Source organism: Coloeus monedula (assembly GCF_965178545.1).
Source record: "Coloeus monedula genome assembly, chromosome: 20".
Classification (NCBI taxonomy): domain Eukaryota; kingdom Metazoa; phylum Chordata; class Aves; order Passeriformes; family Corvidae; genus Coloeus; species Coloeus monedula.
In genome coordinates, this window is record NC_138800.1 from 539,378 (window position 1) to 554,299 (window position 14,922).

General features: G+C 46.2%; 1 protein-coding gene across 1 annotated transcript in view; it reads right to left on the reverse strand.

Moving 5' to 3' along the window:
• Positions 1 to 14,291, reverse strand: part of RNF43 (ring finger protein 43) — a gene marked incomplete at both ends in the record, with an annotated part of 56,282 nt that extends 41,991 nt beyond the window's left edge. The window contains one exon of the mRNA XM_082294656.1: positions 14,055 to 14,291. Within this exon, the coding sequence (XP_082150782.1) occupies positions 14,055 to 14,291 (237 nt within the window). The remainder of the gene's footprint in view (positions 1 to 14,054) is intronic.
• Between the last annotated feature and the right edge of the window lie 631 nt (positions 14,292 to 14,922).

Sequence of the window (14,922 nt, forward strand, 5' to 3'; positions counted from 1 at the left end):
AGCACTTCAGAGCAGTCTGCAAACCACAATCTGCCTAATTTGGCAGCATTCCTGAAAGCATCAGCAATGGTATGGAGTTTAATGGAACTCCACAGCCATGCAGACATCAGGAATGGAGCCATCCTCTGGAGAGGCCATTGAACAACCTGACCTTTGATGGAATTTACTGATGGCCAGAGGCACAACACTTGGCCAGTATCACAACATCTCCTGATACAGTATGTTATGCAATTACCAATATCACTGCACCTCTTTATCTCCCAGCTCATGATACAAATGGACAGAGGCCTCCGGAGGGGTTCCGACCTGGGCAGACAGAAGGAGATGTTCTGCCTGACATCAGTGTCTGAGGAGACAAAGCTCTCTGTCCATGAAGGCCTGGGGTTGCTGGGGGGAAAAGAAGGGCTAATTTCTGGCTCCGGTGAAACTTAGGTATGACCTCTGGAAAACACGTAAGAAACCTTATCTGGGAAGGGGAACCAAAGACCCTGGATGTCAGAAATTTAGCAGTGGGTCCTTCTCAGCCTCTGGCAGAATTTTATGCTGTCAGAGGAGTCACATTTAGGAACATGGTTACAAATAACAAACAAGCTGCCACAGGCTCGTGGTGTCTGGATGGTGAGATCCTGCTTAAGATCTCATGCTGGGGTAGAAGTCAACACTCCTTTACCAAAGCTTCCTACAGAATTTTAGGACCACAGAGTTAAAGAAACTTGGAAATCCCTCAGATGGACTGAAATAGTTGCCCAGGTGGCTGCACTGGTGTGATCTGTACATCACTGCTCACCAGGCCCAGTGAACCACCCAGGACCACTGAAACACAGTAGGGATGACAGGTCAAGAGAGGAGAAGCTGCTTCTAATAACAACCACCAAAACCTGGATGGGAGAGTTCAGAGGAGAGCCTGGAGCAAATGTCTTGTCTTCTGTGCAAGTCAGGCTGGGAGAACAGGCAAGATGTTCCAGGCCCTCTGGCTTTAACTTTTCCTCAGCCTGTCCCAGCCAGACTGAAGCCTGAAGAATCACCACTTTGCCTTATCCTGCACTCGGCTTTTGAAGAAGAAGGATTAGACAGGTATCAATTAATCCTTCAGGCTGCAAAATCAAGAATGTGTTACTAGGATTCCAAGGAACAAGCTGGCCTGTAGGCAACGGGGCCAGGACTTGTTGGCACCTGAAGAAGTGGATTTTGCAAAGCTCCTTGCTTCTGCAAGCTGCCCTCTGGGGCATTATCCCACATTTCCCACTTGTGGCCTGTCAGCTACACCATCTTTCTGGCCCTGGAACAGCCAGCATTCCCAGTGCTGGGCTCCATCAGGCACGCTGCGTTCCCTGGCTCCACGGCGCAAGACACAAACAACAGGACCTCAAAATACCTTCTTTGACATGAGCTGAACAAGAAGACCTAAAAAGGCAAATCATAGAAACACAGACATGTTTAGGCTGGGAAAGCCCTCTGGGATCATCGAGCCCAACCACTCCCCCAGCATTGCCAAGGCCACACTGACCCCAAGTGCCACATCCACAGGGCTGTTAAACTGCTCCAGGGATGGGGACTCCACCCCTGCCCTCGGCAGCCTCTGCCAGTACCTGACCAACCTTTCAAGGAAGAAATTTTCCACAAAATCCAATCTAAAATGGTACAGTTGGCAAGCATTTGAAGCTATTTTTGACTTAACACCTCCCAGGTGGGGGTAAGAATTTATGTCCCAGAAGTAGTTATCTGATTTATTTATCTGGTATCTCTAAATAAAAACCAGATCTTTCTAAAACACACAAAGTACTTATAGCCATTCAGGGCACATTTAGGGGCTTCATTAAATTAGCAGTGTAGAGTAATTCAGCTGATGGCCATAGGGTTATGGCTGGGTTTTTTTCCCAGTAGTATGATGTCTCAGTCCTTTTTGTTTCAAGATAAATGTTTATGGTTTATGGCTGCACTCGATTTTAAAGATCTTTTCTAACTTAAATGATTCTATGATTCTACATTGACTGGTTTTCTTGGTGATGAAATACCTGATATTTGCAGGTTACCTTGATTCATTCCCTAGGCAAGGAAAGAGGAATATGCCAACAGACCTTCAAAATATATATATTCTCTAATAAATAGGGAGGCTCTTATTTCACATGCAGGAGTATCTCATAAAGAGAAGGTAACTGCTGAGAGCATGTGCTGTACCCAAACTGTCTGGAAAGTATCAAATATCCAGGTTCTGCTGCTTGAGGTATACACAGGGAGATATTATCCCATCAGTGGAGCTTAGTTGAGGAAATCGTGAAGGATGAGGGTGACAAAGAATAAAAATTATACGTCCAGTAAAGCCAGACAGGACTTGGAGCAACCTGGTCTAGTGGAAGGTGTCTCCGTCCATGGCAGGGGGGTGGAACAAGATGATATTTAGGGTCCCTTCTGACACAGGCCATTCCAAGATTCCATGATATGAAGGCCAAAGTGGCAAGGGCCTCAAACACTGATTAACAGCACCAGCTGAAAGCCATGCTGTGAGATTTTCAATAATCGAACCTAAGGAACCTTGCAGTGCCTTCTGTGTGAACAACGAGCTGAGCTCCGTGTCAGTGACGGAGGGTGAAGGAGGCACCTGACTAGGAGGCACCTATTCAGTTTTTCCACCCAGACTTGCCCAAACAGAGCAGAGGGGGGCTGGAAGGGCTGGTGCTGAGGGTGGTGGGCCTTGGGCTGGAAGGTTTCTGAAGGAGAGGAGAATGCAAGGGTAGATTTGGACCAAAGGCCCATCCAGCCCAGCATCTTTGCCTAGAGAACTGCCAACAGTGGATTTCTAAAGAAGTGAGAACAGGACAAGCTTGTAGGGCTTCTGTCCCGGACATTCTCCAAGCCTCCAACATTTTATAGACTCCCTGAGGCAAAGCTGGGACCGGTTATTGCACAGCCATTGGTGGAGCCTTCTCCCATTCATTAGTTCCAGTGGTTTTTGAACCTCTGTAAACTTTCAGCATCCACAGCAGTTCCTGCAGCGAGGGATTGTACACGGTAATTGTACAGTGAGTGAAGAGCACTTCCCTTTGAACATGACTCTTTGTAGCCTCATGTGATGCCCCATTATTTTCATATTGAGAGAGACTGTTAACAGTCAATCCCTATTCATGACTCTGGATCTTCCTCGTATCACCCTTCGGCTACCTCTTTTCCAGCCAGAAGAGAATTAGTCCAGTTTGTTGTTCCTTGGATAAAACACTTCTTACTCTTCTTTTTATCCTCATGTTTTTCTCCAAACACCTTCCAATGCAGCTACTGCTTTTTTAGAGCTGTGGGGAACAGAACTTCACACAGGATTCAACATCTGGATGTGCCTGGGATTTCCACAGGAGCTTAAAGAGATTCTCTGGCTTATTCTCTCATTTTCATTGCTAATGTTCCCTTTGTCTTCATAACAACCACCACATACCAAGCTGACACTTGCACAGACCAGTCTGTTAAAATCACAAGACACAGTTGTGGCAATGGGCAAATCAGAGCCCATCACCGAATGTGAAGAAATGAGTGATTCTCCATGTTCTCCTTAAGTATTTGGTCTCATAAGGTCGTGCAGTGATTCACAGACGAACCTTGTCTTCATTACTTCTAATTAGGTCATGTGTTGGAAAGCTCTAGAACATTACCAAGCGCTCCCATGTGCTCATCAACACTTGGGAGAGCACAGCTACAGCACACACAGCTGTAGCCATGGGCTCCTCCCAAAGGGAAAATCTGCCAGTTATTCCTTCCACCTGCTTCTTACTGTCCAGTAATTATTTATCCAGAAGCCTCCTTCTAATTAATGTCTTAGTTTCCCTGGAAGTCTTTGCATTTGGGAAATGCAGCCAGACCTGCCCAACTGATGCCTATGTGGACTCCTTCACATCCACTCAGAACACTCTGTGTTACAATTTCTGTCAACTTACCATTTTACAACACACTGCTCTGGGCTTTTGTGGATGAATTGGAGCTCAGAGAAAAATGGGAATCCCATCAGCCACCTTCCAGGGATTTTAAACAGGAGTTCATAGACAAGTTAATAGTTCAACGATTTCATCCTCCCCAATCCTTGGGTGAATACCACCTGATGCCGGCAACTGATAGTGGTAATTGTGTCTATCTCCATCACCATCTCATCTCCAGACATTTCAGCCTGAGACAGATGAAAGCACAAGGAGAATTGCATTCATTTTTCTTCTGGGAGTTTAGTTGCCCTAAGCACAGCTTTTAGACTTTAATTTTTTTAAGATTCTACCAATCGTCAGGTGAGCTTTCTGCTTGTGACTGAAGAGAATCTAGCATTAGTTTTTTTACCATTTCCAAGTTATTTCTCTTCTCTTTTCACTGTCTTCATGTATTTTTAGGTTGTTTCTCTTTTTTCTAATTTTGCCAAAATTCTTGCTTTTCCAGGATGCTTTTATATACTTTCCTTCTCTTACGTTTAGGTATCCTGATATGCTTTTATCCTTTTTCAAGTATTTCTTGAGAGGTACATTTTATCTTAATTCTTACTGTAGTGTCCTCAAACACTTTGATGCAAAGGATGTAACTCTTAGCTGCCCTCTCAGACTCTTCCGAATGACCTTATTTGATTTCATGTCACCCTTTTCTAAATTAAAGCGCAGCTGTGGATGATTTTTGGCCTTTTAACATCTCAGCAGGAATAAAGTACCTGATTGCCACTGTCCCAGAGTGGCTTTTCAGAAGCAGGATTTTGAACGAGGGCATGGAAAAGGCCAAGGCCAGCATGGGATTCCCCAGTCTTTGTTCTGTGGAGAAAGCAACCACGAAAGAGGCAGCCAGAAAAGGAGCATGAAGGCAAGAGCTGCTACCAACTCAGGCCACAACCAGGTGCAACTGCCAGAAATGGCAAAACGGTGGTTTCTCAACCAAAAACCAACAAATATTGTTTGATGATCTTTTTTAACATAAGGGCTGCATGTTGTACAAGCACGTGAGGTTTGCCCATCACTCAAATCTGATTGCTTCTCTCATGCAGAAGTTGTGCAAAGTTTACAAACAGCAGCTTTTGGTCCCCTGGAGTGACAAAACAGAGGTCAGAGGTCCTCTGAAGGAGGCAGTGGAAGGACCAGATTATCTCTCTGAGGAGAGCAGTGTTGGAAGCAAATGCTGACAGGCAACAGTCTAAACCCGTCTGTGAACTGCTACTGAACAGAACAGCACATGCAGAAAAGCAACGAGAATAACCATTGTTCTAAGCAAGATGAAAATTATAGAAGATTTAAAAAAGACTCTTGGGAGAGCAGATGAGGACAAAAGAATAGCTGAGTGGGACTAAATGACGTGGGGCATGTTATGTGAATGAGACCAGGTGAAACAGAGGGTAATGGGGAGGACAGTGGCATTTTGGTGGTCCCAGGGAAATGTTTGGAGAGAAATCTCCAAACACTCAGGGACAATGTGCACCCACAGCATGGCTGCAAGAGTACCACCATCCCAACAGGACACTTGGGGAACAAAGGAACAGCTGAGCTACAGCGTCACAAGCAAAAGGGGAACTCTTGTCTCTTCAGGATCTTGGGGAGGTTCCACTTATTTTGGAACAGAACTGCTGTAGTAAATAAAAAGTTATTCAGATCATTCATTCTTCAAGGAACAGGACTCAGTCTGGAGCAGTAACACAATCACAAACACCATCTCTCTTACTACTTTAAAAAGTAGCCAAGACTGGGTTTCTGGAGCTGTATGTCTACACTGGATGGTGGTGCAAAGAGACCAGCTTGCCAAGATTTAACTTCTGATTCAAACTGACCCACAGAAAGCTACAGAAATTATCACAATTCACTCTCTTAGTTGACTTCCATATCCTTAGAGATGTTCCCTATATTTAAAAAATCTGAAAACAACATTTTGGTGCAGGATCCTGCACAAAATTCAACTAATGAAAGAACCACTCACTCCCCAGACCTCCTCAACTCGTCCCTTCTGCTCTGCCACGCAGCCATCACCCCATACCCTTTCTAGACAGTGTGATCACTGTGTCTGCCCTGCTCTGTTTTTTGGCTTTTTGGCCTTTGTAGGGAGAACTGTTTCACACCTCTAACAGGACTGGAGTGCTGTTCATTTTTTACATCTGGATCCAACTCAATCCCAGGGTCATTCTCCCCGAGTTTCTGCAATGGACCTGTCCCTCCTACAGTTCTGCACCAACAGTGCTGCCCAACACGGACCCCATGGAACCACAGCTGCTGAGGAGCTTTGGAAGTAGGAAGTTGAAATCTATCCTTTCATGTAATTTTGAACTAGAATTCACATACCTTTTACCAACACAAAGCAAACTTAATCCCCAAACTGCTTTACTTACATTCAGAAGTAACATGTCATAACCAAACTTGGTCAAAAGCTTTTAATTTGCTTCACAGAGTTTATGGCCAGAGGAATTTATTCAACTCCCCAGTCAGAACTGCTGTGTTTGACAATCCAGTACATCTCTGCCACTACCCTGATGCTGAGCACAGTAATAAGCATTAGATTAACCCATTTGATCACTGGAGACCAAATTACTGAGATGGAGAACAAAAGAGAGATCAAAGGGCCACTAATGCCCTTAACCAGCCCCTTCAGGGATGGGGAAGTGACGAGGTGAGAATACATCCGTTGATTTAGGCAGATGATTCAGATCTCAACATGCACAGGAAGAGGATACACACCCAAAATTTCAGATAATTTGAACGGGGTGGCTGCAGGGGGGAAGAGAGTCTTCCACAGAAATCTGGCAGCACAGGAGTAACCCATACAACATAAGCACATCCAAAACAATCTTCTCTCCACTACCTTTGAACACTGACCTACATCTCTGAGTGCCTTGTTCTGAGGCAAGGCCAATCCTTGATGCTCCTAAAAACAAGATGAAAAGGTCCCAAGACAACTCTTGGCCAACTCCTGCCTGAGCCGTGCTGGCAGCAGGCCCAAAGCTCCGAAGCATGAGATGTGATTACAATTCCTTAATGCAGCCTGAAAGTGGTGTGGGCAAATGAAAGGCTGAGCAGCGCTTCCTGTTCTTTACAGCCAGGGAAATAAGGGAAAAAATAAACAGGTATTAAAACTAAGTAATAAATTACAGAACTCAAAGATAGAAGAGACCACCATGACCATCCACACCACTTCTGTCTACTTTACACCTGTCCTGCTGCAGCCAAGCATCCTTGAATGGAGAGAAGGCCAAAAGGTTAATAAAATACGAATGTGCATTACTCAAGTGTGATATATTCCCTTGTACTGAGATTCATTTTACATTTCTGCTTTGTTTATAACCCAAAATTTCATTTATTTGACCCTCGGCAATGCCTGCAACACTGCAACAGACTGTTGTGATACTTAAGATGACCAACCTGAAGGTCAAACTACAGTGCACATTTCCCATTGTACTTACTTGTTACTTTTCTCAGTTTAGGTTAAAATTTGCTTGTTTTCAGACTATGACTTTTGGGCAAAGTCCACAGAAAGCTTTTAGGCAAGGTTGTGAACATCTTAGGCTTTTAGGCATGTTTCACTGGATGGAAAACCACTGAGACTATTAAATAAAAATGCATGTCAATTTTTGTCCAAAATCCAGCCTGATACAACATAGCTCTCTTTGATCATACTGAGGCGGTGTTGTTTGTATTACTTTGACAATTCTGAAAGTTCTCATTAGAAAATAATGAATTCACATGCAGTTCAGAACACCCTTCCTCAATCCATAGGAAATGCCCACCAAAGCTTTTGCTTGATGGAGGCACAGAAAAAAAGTCATTTCTCTAATGGTTCACAACCTTTCCACCACAAATCCAGCCTGGCTGCAGCCTGCAAGCACAACAGGGCCTGTTTCCCTTCTCCTGTAATCTCACCCCTCTGCCAGCTTATCTTTGGGAAATGTCCACTTGTTCCCTGGATGTATTCCAGGGCCTGTGCATGGCCAGACATCCTCTATTGACTGTCACTCACTCCAGCTCTCTGGGTTCAGTCTCCTGACCACAGATCTGTGCTCTCCTCCAGTTGGGTTTGGATCTCCCATTTATGTCTGCCCCAAGTCATTACTGGGGCCTCCAGATCTGTCACCATTTCAGTACCGAAAATCTTCAGTTCAAGATGGGTCTGCGCCCACCATCATAAATAATTCAACTGCAACAACCAGCACCAGATGGTGCACTGGGAAGCTGGGAGATTTAGGTTTAAAGTCCTTTAAACTCCTTGAACAGGGAACAGTTTCCTGTCACATGTTTTCTGGATGAGAAAAGGAGAAGACACACTATGGAAAGCTCCAGCTCAGCCTCTGTATATGCTCAAGAGAGGGGTGGAGGTTCAGAAGCAGCCTCTGAGCTCAACCTTTTCTAGCAGCCAGCTCTAACTGAAGTTCCTACTCTGCATCTGGATTTTAATGGCTCACCTTCCAGTTACACTTAAATCCTGCACCAATGCTGAACTAATCCACGCTGTGGGTTACACTGGCCACAGCCAACACTACACTCATGCTCTCTGTCCAATTTTCTAAGAGATCTGTTTGGGCCAAAGGGTTTCTTTAGCACTACCAATGTCCCTGTGCTGGTTGACTACAGCCTTTTTTGAGTCACTGCTTCGTGTGCTCCCCAGGACAGCTTCTACTTTCATAGGATCACAGTGTGGTTTGGGCTGGGAGGGACCTTGATGCTCATCCAGTCTCACCCCGTGCCACGGGCAGGGACACCTTCCACTGTTCCAGGCTGCTCCAAGCCCCGTCCAACCTGGTCTTGGACACTGCCAGGGCTGGGGCAGCCACAGCTGCTCTGGGCACCCTGTGCCAGGGCCTCAGCACCCTCACAGGGAAGAACTTTTTCCTAATATCTCATCTAAACCTACTATCTTTTGGGTTGAATCCATTCCCCCTTGTCCTGTCACTCCAGGCCCTTGGAAACAGTCTCTCTCCATCTTCCTTTTCAGCTCCTTCAGGTACTGGAAGGCCACGATCAGGTAACCCTGGAGCTCTTTTCCAGGCTACACAATTCCAAATCTCTCAGCCTTTCCTGAGTATTATCTATGTTCCATGTAAAAATGTGGGGTTTTTTTACTCTGCAGGAGCCATTTGTCTCAGTGTTTCAGTGCAATTTCCCGTTCTAAAGGCTTGTGTCAGAGTCACACTTTCTGGTACTTAGGCACCCATTTTTTTTGTGCCGCAGTCAGGCCAAGTGGCTTCATTATTGCTGCTTCTGAAGCAGTTCTTGCACATTACTTAACGCCAAGTCAAGTCTGTGTACCCAGTACGAGCTGTTCCAAGAGGCAGAAACTGCTTCTTTGAACTGCCTCGTATTGTGCTATCTGACCAGTTTATTCACAGGTAACTTAAGTCCCCATTATCATTTGGTTCGACTTTCCCACTTCTTTGATCTCTGTCAACATTATGCACTCAACATCCTTTTGTTGATCCAGGAGCTGGGAGTATAGAAGACTACTAAGGTATTTACTTTGGTATGGGCTGGGAGTGTAAACCTCTGAGAGCACTGAAGTAGGTGATTCCAACTCCAACTGCATGTGCCTTGCAACACGGGGAACAGGCTCCATTGTCCAGGGTGATCCCATAGGGTTCATTGCAGCAATTCCAAGGGATAATTATCACACTCCTCCTCCAACTGGATCTGTGTTTGATTTTCTCTTTCTGAATTGTACAGGCCACCTAAAAAAACGGTGATTCAGGCTCCCCCTCCAATTCTCACTCAATCCATTCTAAACAGATCAACTTGCATGTTTTTTAAATAATTTATTTTTCTGGGGGGAGAGGAGGAAGGAAGATAATCCTTGGTTTGGGGGTTCAGAGCCTGTAGGGAGCTTGTTCTGCGGGTTTTTTCAAGTTTGTTTTTATGTTCTTCACGGTGTTTTCCTACAGTGATAAGTTAAAACAGTGCACTCTGTGGGTGAGTGAAAGTTGACTTTCTCCTACAATCCCCTCATTATGAAACTGCTGAGTTTGTACAGAAATGGAATAAAATATTGTAAGACTTGCAATGAAACAATGGATGTTGGGAAAACTAGTTCTACATACTGCCTGCTCAGTGAGACTGTGCCACTGTCCCACATACCCACTGGAATTTTCTAGGTGTCAGCATGTAAAGGGATTGGGACTGCTGATCACTTTGCCCTCCCTGTAGCAATGTGAGGTTATCCATCTCTTTTTAAATACCATTAATAGGAACTTTTCCCAAACTTTTAATGCTTTTTCCCAAATATGCTAGAACTAGAGAATGTACCAATCCCTGCCACTCTGCACAGACTAAAGGAATCATCCTTTCCCCTGTGTAGAAGACTGGGGTTATACACACTCAAATAAAGAGATATTAAAGCTCAGTTTTAATAATGCATCCTTGAATCTTGATCATTCTTGAATTGTCCTAAACAAGGCTGTAAGTGATGAACTACTTCTCAAATAAAATGGTTCTTTTTTTTCCTTCCACAATTAGATTTGTACTTGTTGTAATTCAAATCAGAAAAATCTCCTCTCAACTCTCCCCAGTGACTCTCTCCTTTTCTTTCCAAGACATTCCTTATTTTCCTATCTACCTTCAAACCAACAGCTCTCTCCAGTACCAAGTGGAGACTGAGTCAAGGGCAAGAAGGAAACTGAGACTTATTCCTCAAAAGTCAGCCAATAGAGCAGCAGAAGTACCAAAAAAAGAGGCTGAAAAATCTCTATAGCAATCCTGTGAATGGGAGTTCATCTGCAAACAGTCACAGGAACTGCAATTCTGAGGCCACATCGAATCCTGAGCTGCTCATGGATTGTCCATTGTCAGTAAGTTCCAAACATGTTCCTTCCAACCTACTTGTCCAAAAGGTTTGGTTCCTCCATCTGTAATAAAGGGCCAGTTTTTGACTGCCATGGGACTTTTAACAGCAGTTCAGGCTCCTGCAGGAGCCCAGCAGAGATCACAGAATCCCAAAATGGTTTGGGTTGGAAGGGACCTTAAAACTCATCCACTTCACCCCCTGCCACGGGCAGGGACACCTCCCACTGTCCCAGGCTGCTCCAAGCCCCAATGTCCAGCCTGGCCTTGGGCACTGCCAGGGATCCGGGGCAGCCACAGCTGCTCTGGGCACCCTGTGCCAGGGCCTGCCCACCTTCACACCCTCACAATTCCGTCCCGATTTACTTCCAAACCTAAACTTCCAGTTTGGAAACTGCCAGTGAGTTCCGCGGGTGCTTCCCGCGTCCAGCAAGAGTTAATGCTCAGAGCAGGTGCTCCCTGAACAAGCTGCAGCACTGCACAAGCCTGGAGATGATTTCTGCAAGAAGTCTGAGGTGTTGGTTTTTTGACCTATAAAGGCTTAAGTGGCTCTGCCTGCTTGAGAAATTCCTCTCCCTTTGCATCACACGGCGGCAGCAGCGCTGGAGTGCAGAGGAAGCACTGCTGGGGTTACACTGGCAGGGGTGGGCGGCTCCCTGGCATCTTCCTGCTCACCCACTGGGCAGCAATGGAAATACAGAGATTTCCCACAAAACTCCTCACAGGGGCAAAGGCTGTGAGGGGGAATTCAACCCTGGGGCTATTTTATTTTATTGTAGGTAAAGAGGATATTGCTAAAGTTGGCCTCTAAGATGTAACACGCCACAATCAAAGTCCGTTTCTGTAGATGATCCTGGAAAATAGGGCAGGGAGAAATGAAACCAGGAAAACATTCTGGTAGAAGTACCTTTGGTGAGGCTCCATCACTTACGTGCAGGATTTTTTGTATTAAATTAAGAATGCATTTCTAAAAATATATTGACCCGAGCACTATGAAGATAATTATAAGTCATAATAAAGAGAACCTGACTTGACTACAGGGCCAACTCTGCACCACTAATCCTTGAGCAATCCTATTCTACCTCTGAAGGAAGAGAGCGTTGCTTTGGAAAAGGGACTGGGCCATCCATGCCTCTCTTCCAAGCTAAGCTCTGCAGTTTGTGTTCTCCTGGACAGGCTGACTGCACCTTACAGGGTCTGACATAACCAAGACCTATCCAAAAATGCTGTAAAAACCCCACTCCTTGACTCATTAACTGTAAATGTGACCATGTTATGTCCCTAAACTACATTTGAAGAAGCAACTGTGCAGGTATGTGTGCACAGCCATGAGTTTATTTAAGTAGGAATTCTAGTGATATCAAAGTTAGGCACGTGACCTAAAGTTTTTGCAAGATCGGGATGTTGACAACCATGTGCAAAACGAGATGTCCCAATAAAACCTAATTCTGGTGTATTTAATATCCCACTATCAAAATGCAAACTGAAAAGAATTCCTCCCACTAATTTCTTACTTATTTTGTACCCGAAGAGTTATGTCCCCATTTCCCGTTTTCTCTTTCCAGAGGTAAGAACCCACTGCAGCATCAGGACCCAAACAATTCTAAATGCCATTTCATATGCCAAGTTTCAATATTTAGAAGCAGAATTAGAAACTACACCATGAGATCTGCAGGAGAGGTCACAGGTACACCTGGCTAAGCCTTCCCAGAGCACAGTGCCTGGCACCAGGCAAACATCCTGCTGCAGAAGGCACAGCCTGACCCCCTGTCCCAGCACTGCCAGCTGAAAGCAGGACTTCCCGCACTGGATTCAGTGGGATGTGGAACAGGAGCGCTCACCTGAGCACGGAGTGGCAGAGTCAAGGCCTGAAAACACACCCAGGGCAGGTCAGGGTCTGTGTGCCCAAACTCAACAGGCTGGATTAAGAGTTTCCCCAGCCCTCTCCATTTGGAGAATGATTTTTAAAGACTGAAATTGGACGCTATTCACAGTTTTTATTCCAAACACCTGGCTGGTGCTGCTGTGATGGCACAAAATTCCCACCTGGCATTGTTGCATTTGGTTAGAAACCTCCACACATCCCTCAGGAGAGGTTATCATCCTCCCATTTCCAAAAGGTCTCACTCTATACTTTGTGCTCGGTTGCAACACCACTGTAGTTTTTGTAAGGAATAAATATTGACTTTCCTGGACATTGCCACACAACAGAAGAGGACCTTGAGTACATTTGTCTCAGATATTTTTTTTAGCCTGGTAATATAATTTTATAGCAGAGCTTCCATTCTGAGGAGTTCAAAAGGCATGGAAAAGCAGGCTTTATACATGTCACAAATTGTCCATGTTCACTTTCAGACAGGTGACCATGTTCTAAAGCTGGCTCGACTGTATTTCTCCTCTTAAAAAACTACACAGAATTTATTATTTTAATTTAAATTTCCAAACTACAAATTTAATTAAGATTTCAACATACCCCATTTGGAAAGTCCTGGAACAATCCAGGAGAAAATGAAGACTTAATATTAATGCAGGCTATTTTGTCTTTTGTTGTTGTTGTTGTTGTTCTTAAGAATAAAGCACACAATTGCCAGGCAGATTACCCACAGAATGGAGAGAGTGCACACCAGGTCTCAGGAAACTGAGCTCCAAACTCGGTGTGTGCAGGAGATGGGTCTGTTCAGTGAATGGCTCAGCTCTGGCTGTGCAGCACCTGCACCTCCTGTCCAGGTGTGGATATACTCTCCCCTTAATAAAGGTCAGAGAATAGCACTAATTCATCTATAAAAATACCTGGTGGTGACACCACCGGAGCTCCTGCGTAAGTAACATTCACCCTTCAGGTACAGGCAACAACAAGCAGGGCCAGGGATTCTGGTGGACGCAGCCAGGATGGGTTTTGGAGTGAAACTGAACCTCGACCTCGGCAGAGGGTGTGGAAATCCTCATGAATTTCAGAGAAAAAAGTACTAATCCTGTTTTCTGTCAGATGTTTCACATCCCGACATGTGACTTGACACACTCAGCTTTATAACATCAATTAAGATATGAAATAATCTCCATGGAATCAGCCGACCACATCCACAACTCAGCAGCAATGAGGCGCAGCCACAGCTCGGCCCCGAAGGAAGGCTCAGCCCTTTGCACGATGCCGTCCCCTCGGCCCCCGGGGAACCAAACCACGGGGACAGCGCACGGAGCACGGCACAAATCCACGCCGGGACGCGGCACCCAAGGCACCGCTCGGGGAGCCGCGGCAGCCAGGAGGGAAAGCGGGGAGAGGCTGGAAGCGGGTGGCGAGGCTCTTACCTGGAGCAGCTTCCCTTCGGCCGGAGTCACCTCGGCGACGTTGGCGAACTCCCCTTCCAGGATGATGGGTTCCACTTTGAGGGGGATGACCCTGATGATGGCTTTCTGCGCCGCCGCCCGCTCCGACTCCACGGCCGCCGCCAGCGCCAGCCCGGTCTGGCCCAGTCCTGCCTGCAGGGTCGCCATGAGCAGCCAAGGCCAGAGGAGAGCCAGCTGCACCTGGGGGCCAGCACTCATGCTACCAGCAGCGGGCTCCGGCCGCTCATACCGCTCGGGAACGCGTCCTCACCGCGGCGGGCCCGGCCGGCGGCAAAGCTCCCGGGGCTCCGAGCCGGGCTCCAGACAGACCCCAGAGGCCGCAGAGAGCGGCTCGGTCACCGCCAGCGCGGCTCCCCGGCGACGCCGGCTCTCGCCATCGCCGCTCCTCTTGCCCCGTGCCACGTGCTCAGAGGCCGCCGGGAGCTCAGAGGCATATTTTAAACAAACAAACTGAAAAAAAAAAAAAATCCTAAATTGTGAGTCCGACCTCCGGCAGATAAATCCAGAAGGATCAGTGAAACAGGTTGCAAGCAAGAAGTCAGTTTGGGTGTAGAAGGAGCATTAGGAACTCCTCGGTCCCACGGAGATGAGGCACGAGGAGATCTCCCCGCGGATGTGGAGGCCTCCTGTCTCCTGGCCAAGAGTTAGGAAGATCCACAGGTTCAAAACATCCATCCCAAATACCCTCGAGAGACACCTCACCTTCTTGCTAGCACTTCCCACAGCATAAGCACAACCTCGAATGTTATCTGCACCGATTGATATCCTTCCCAGAAATCAGGCAGGCGGTATTCCTTGAATTTATGGTGACAAGAAAGCTTGCTCCGGT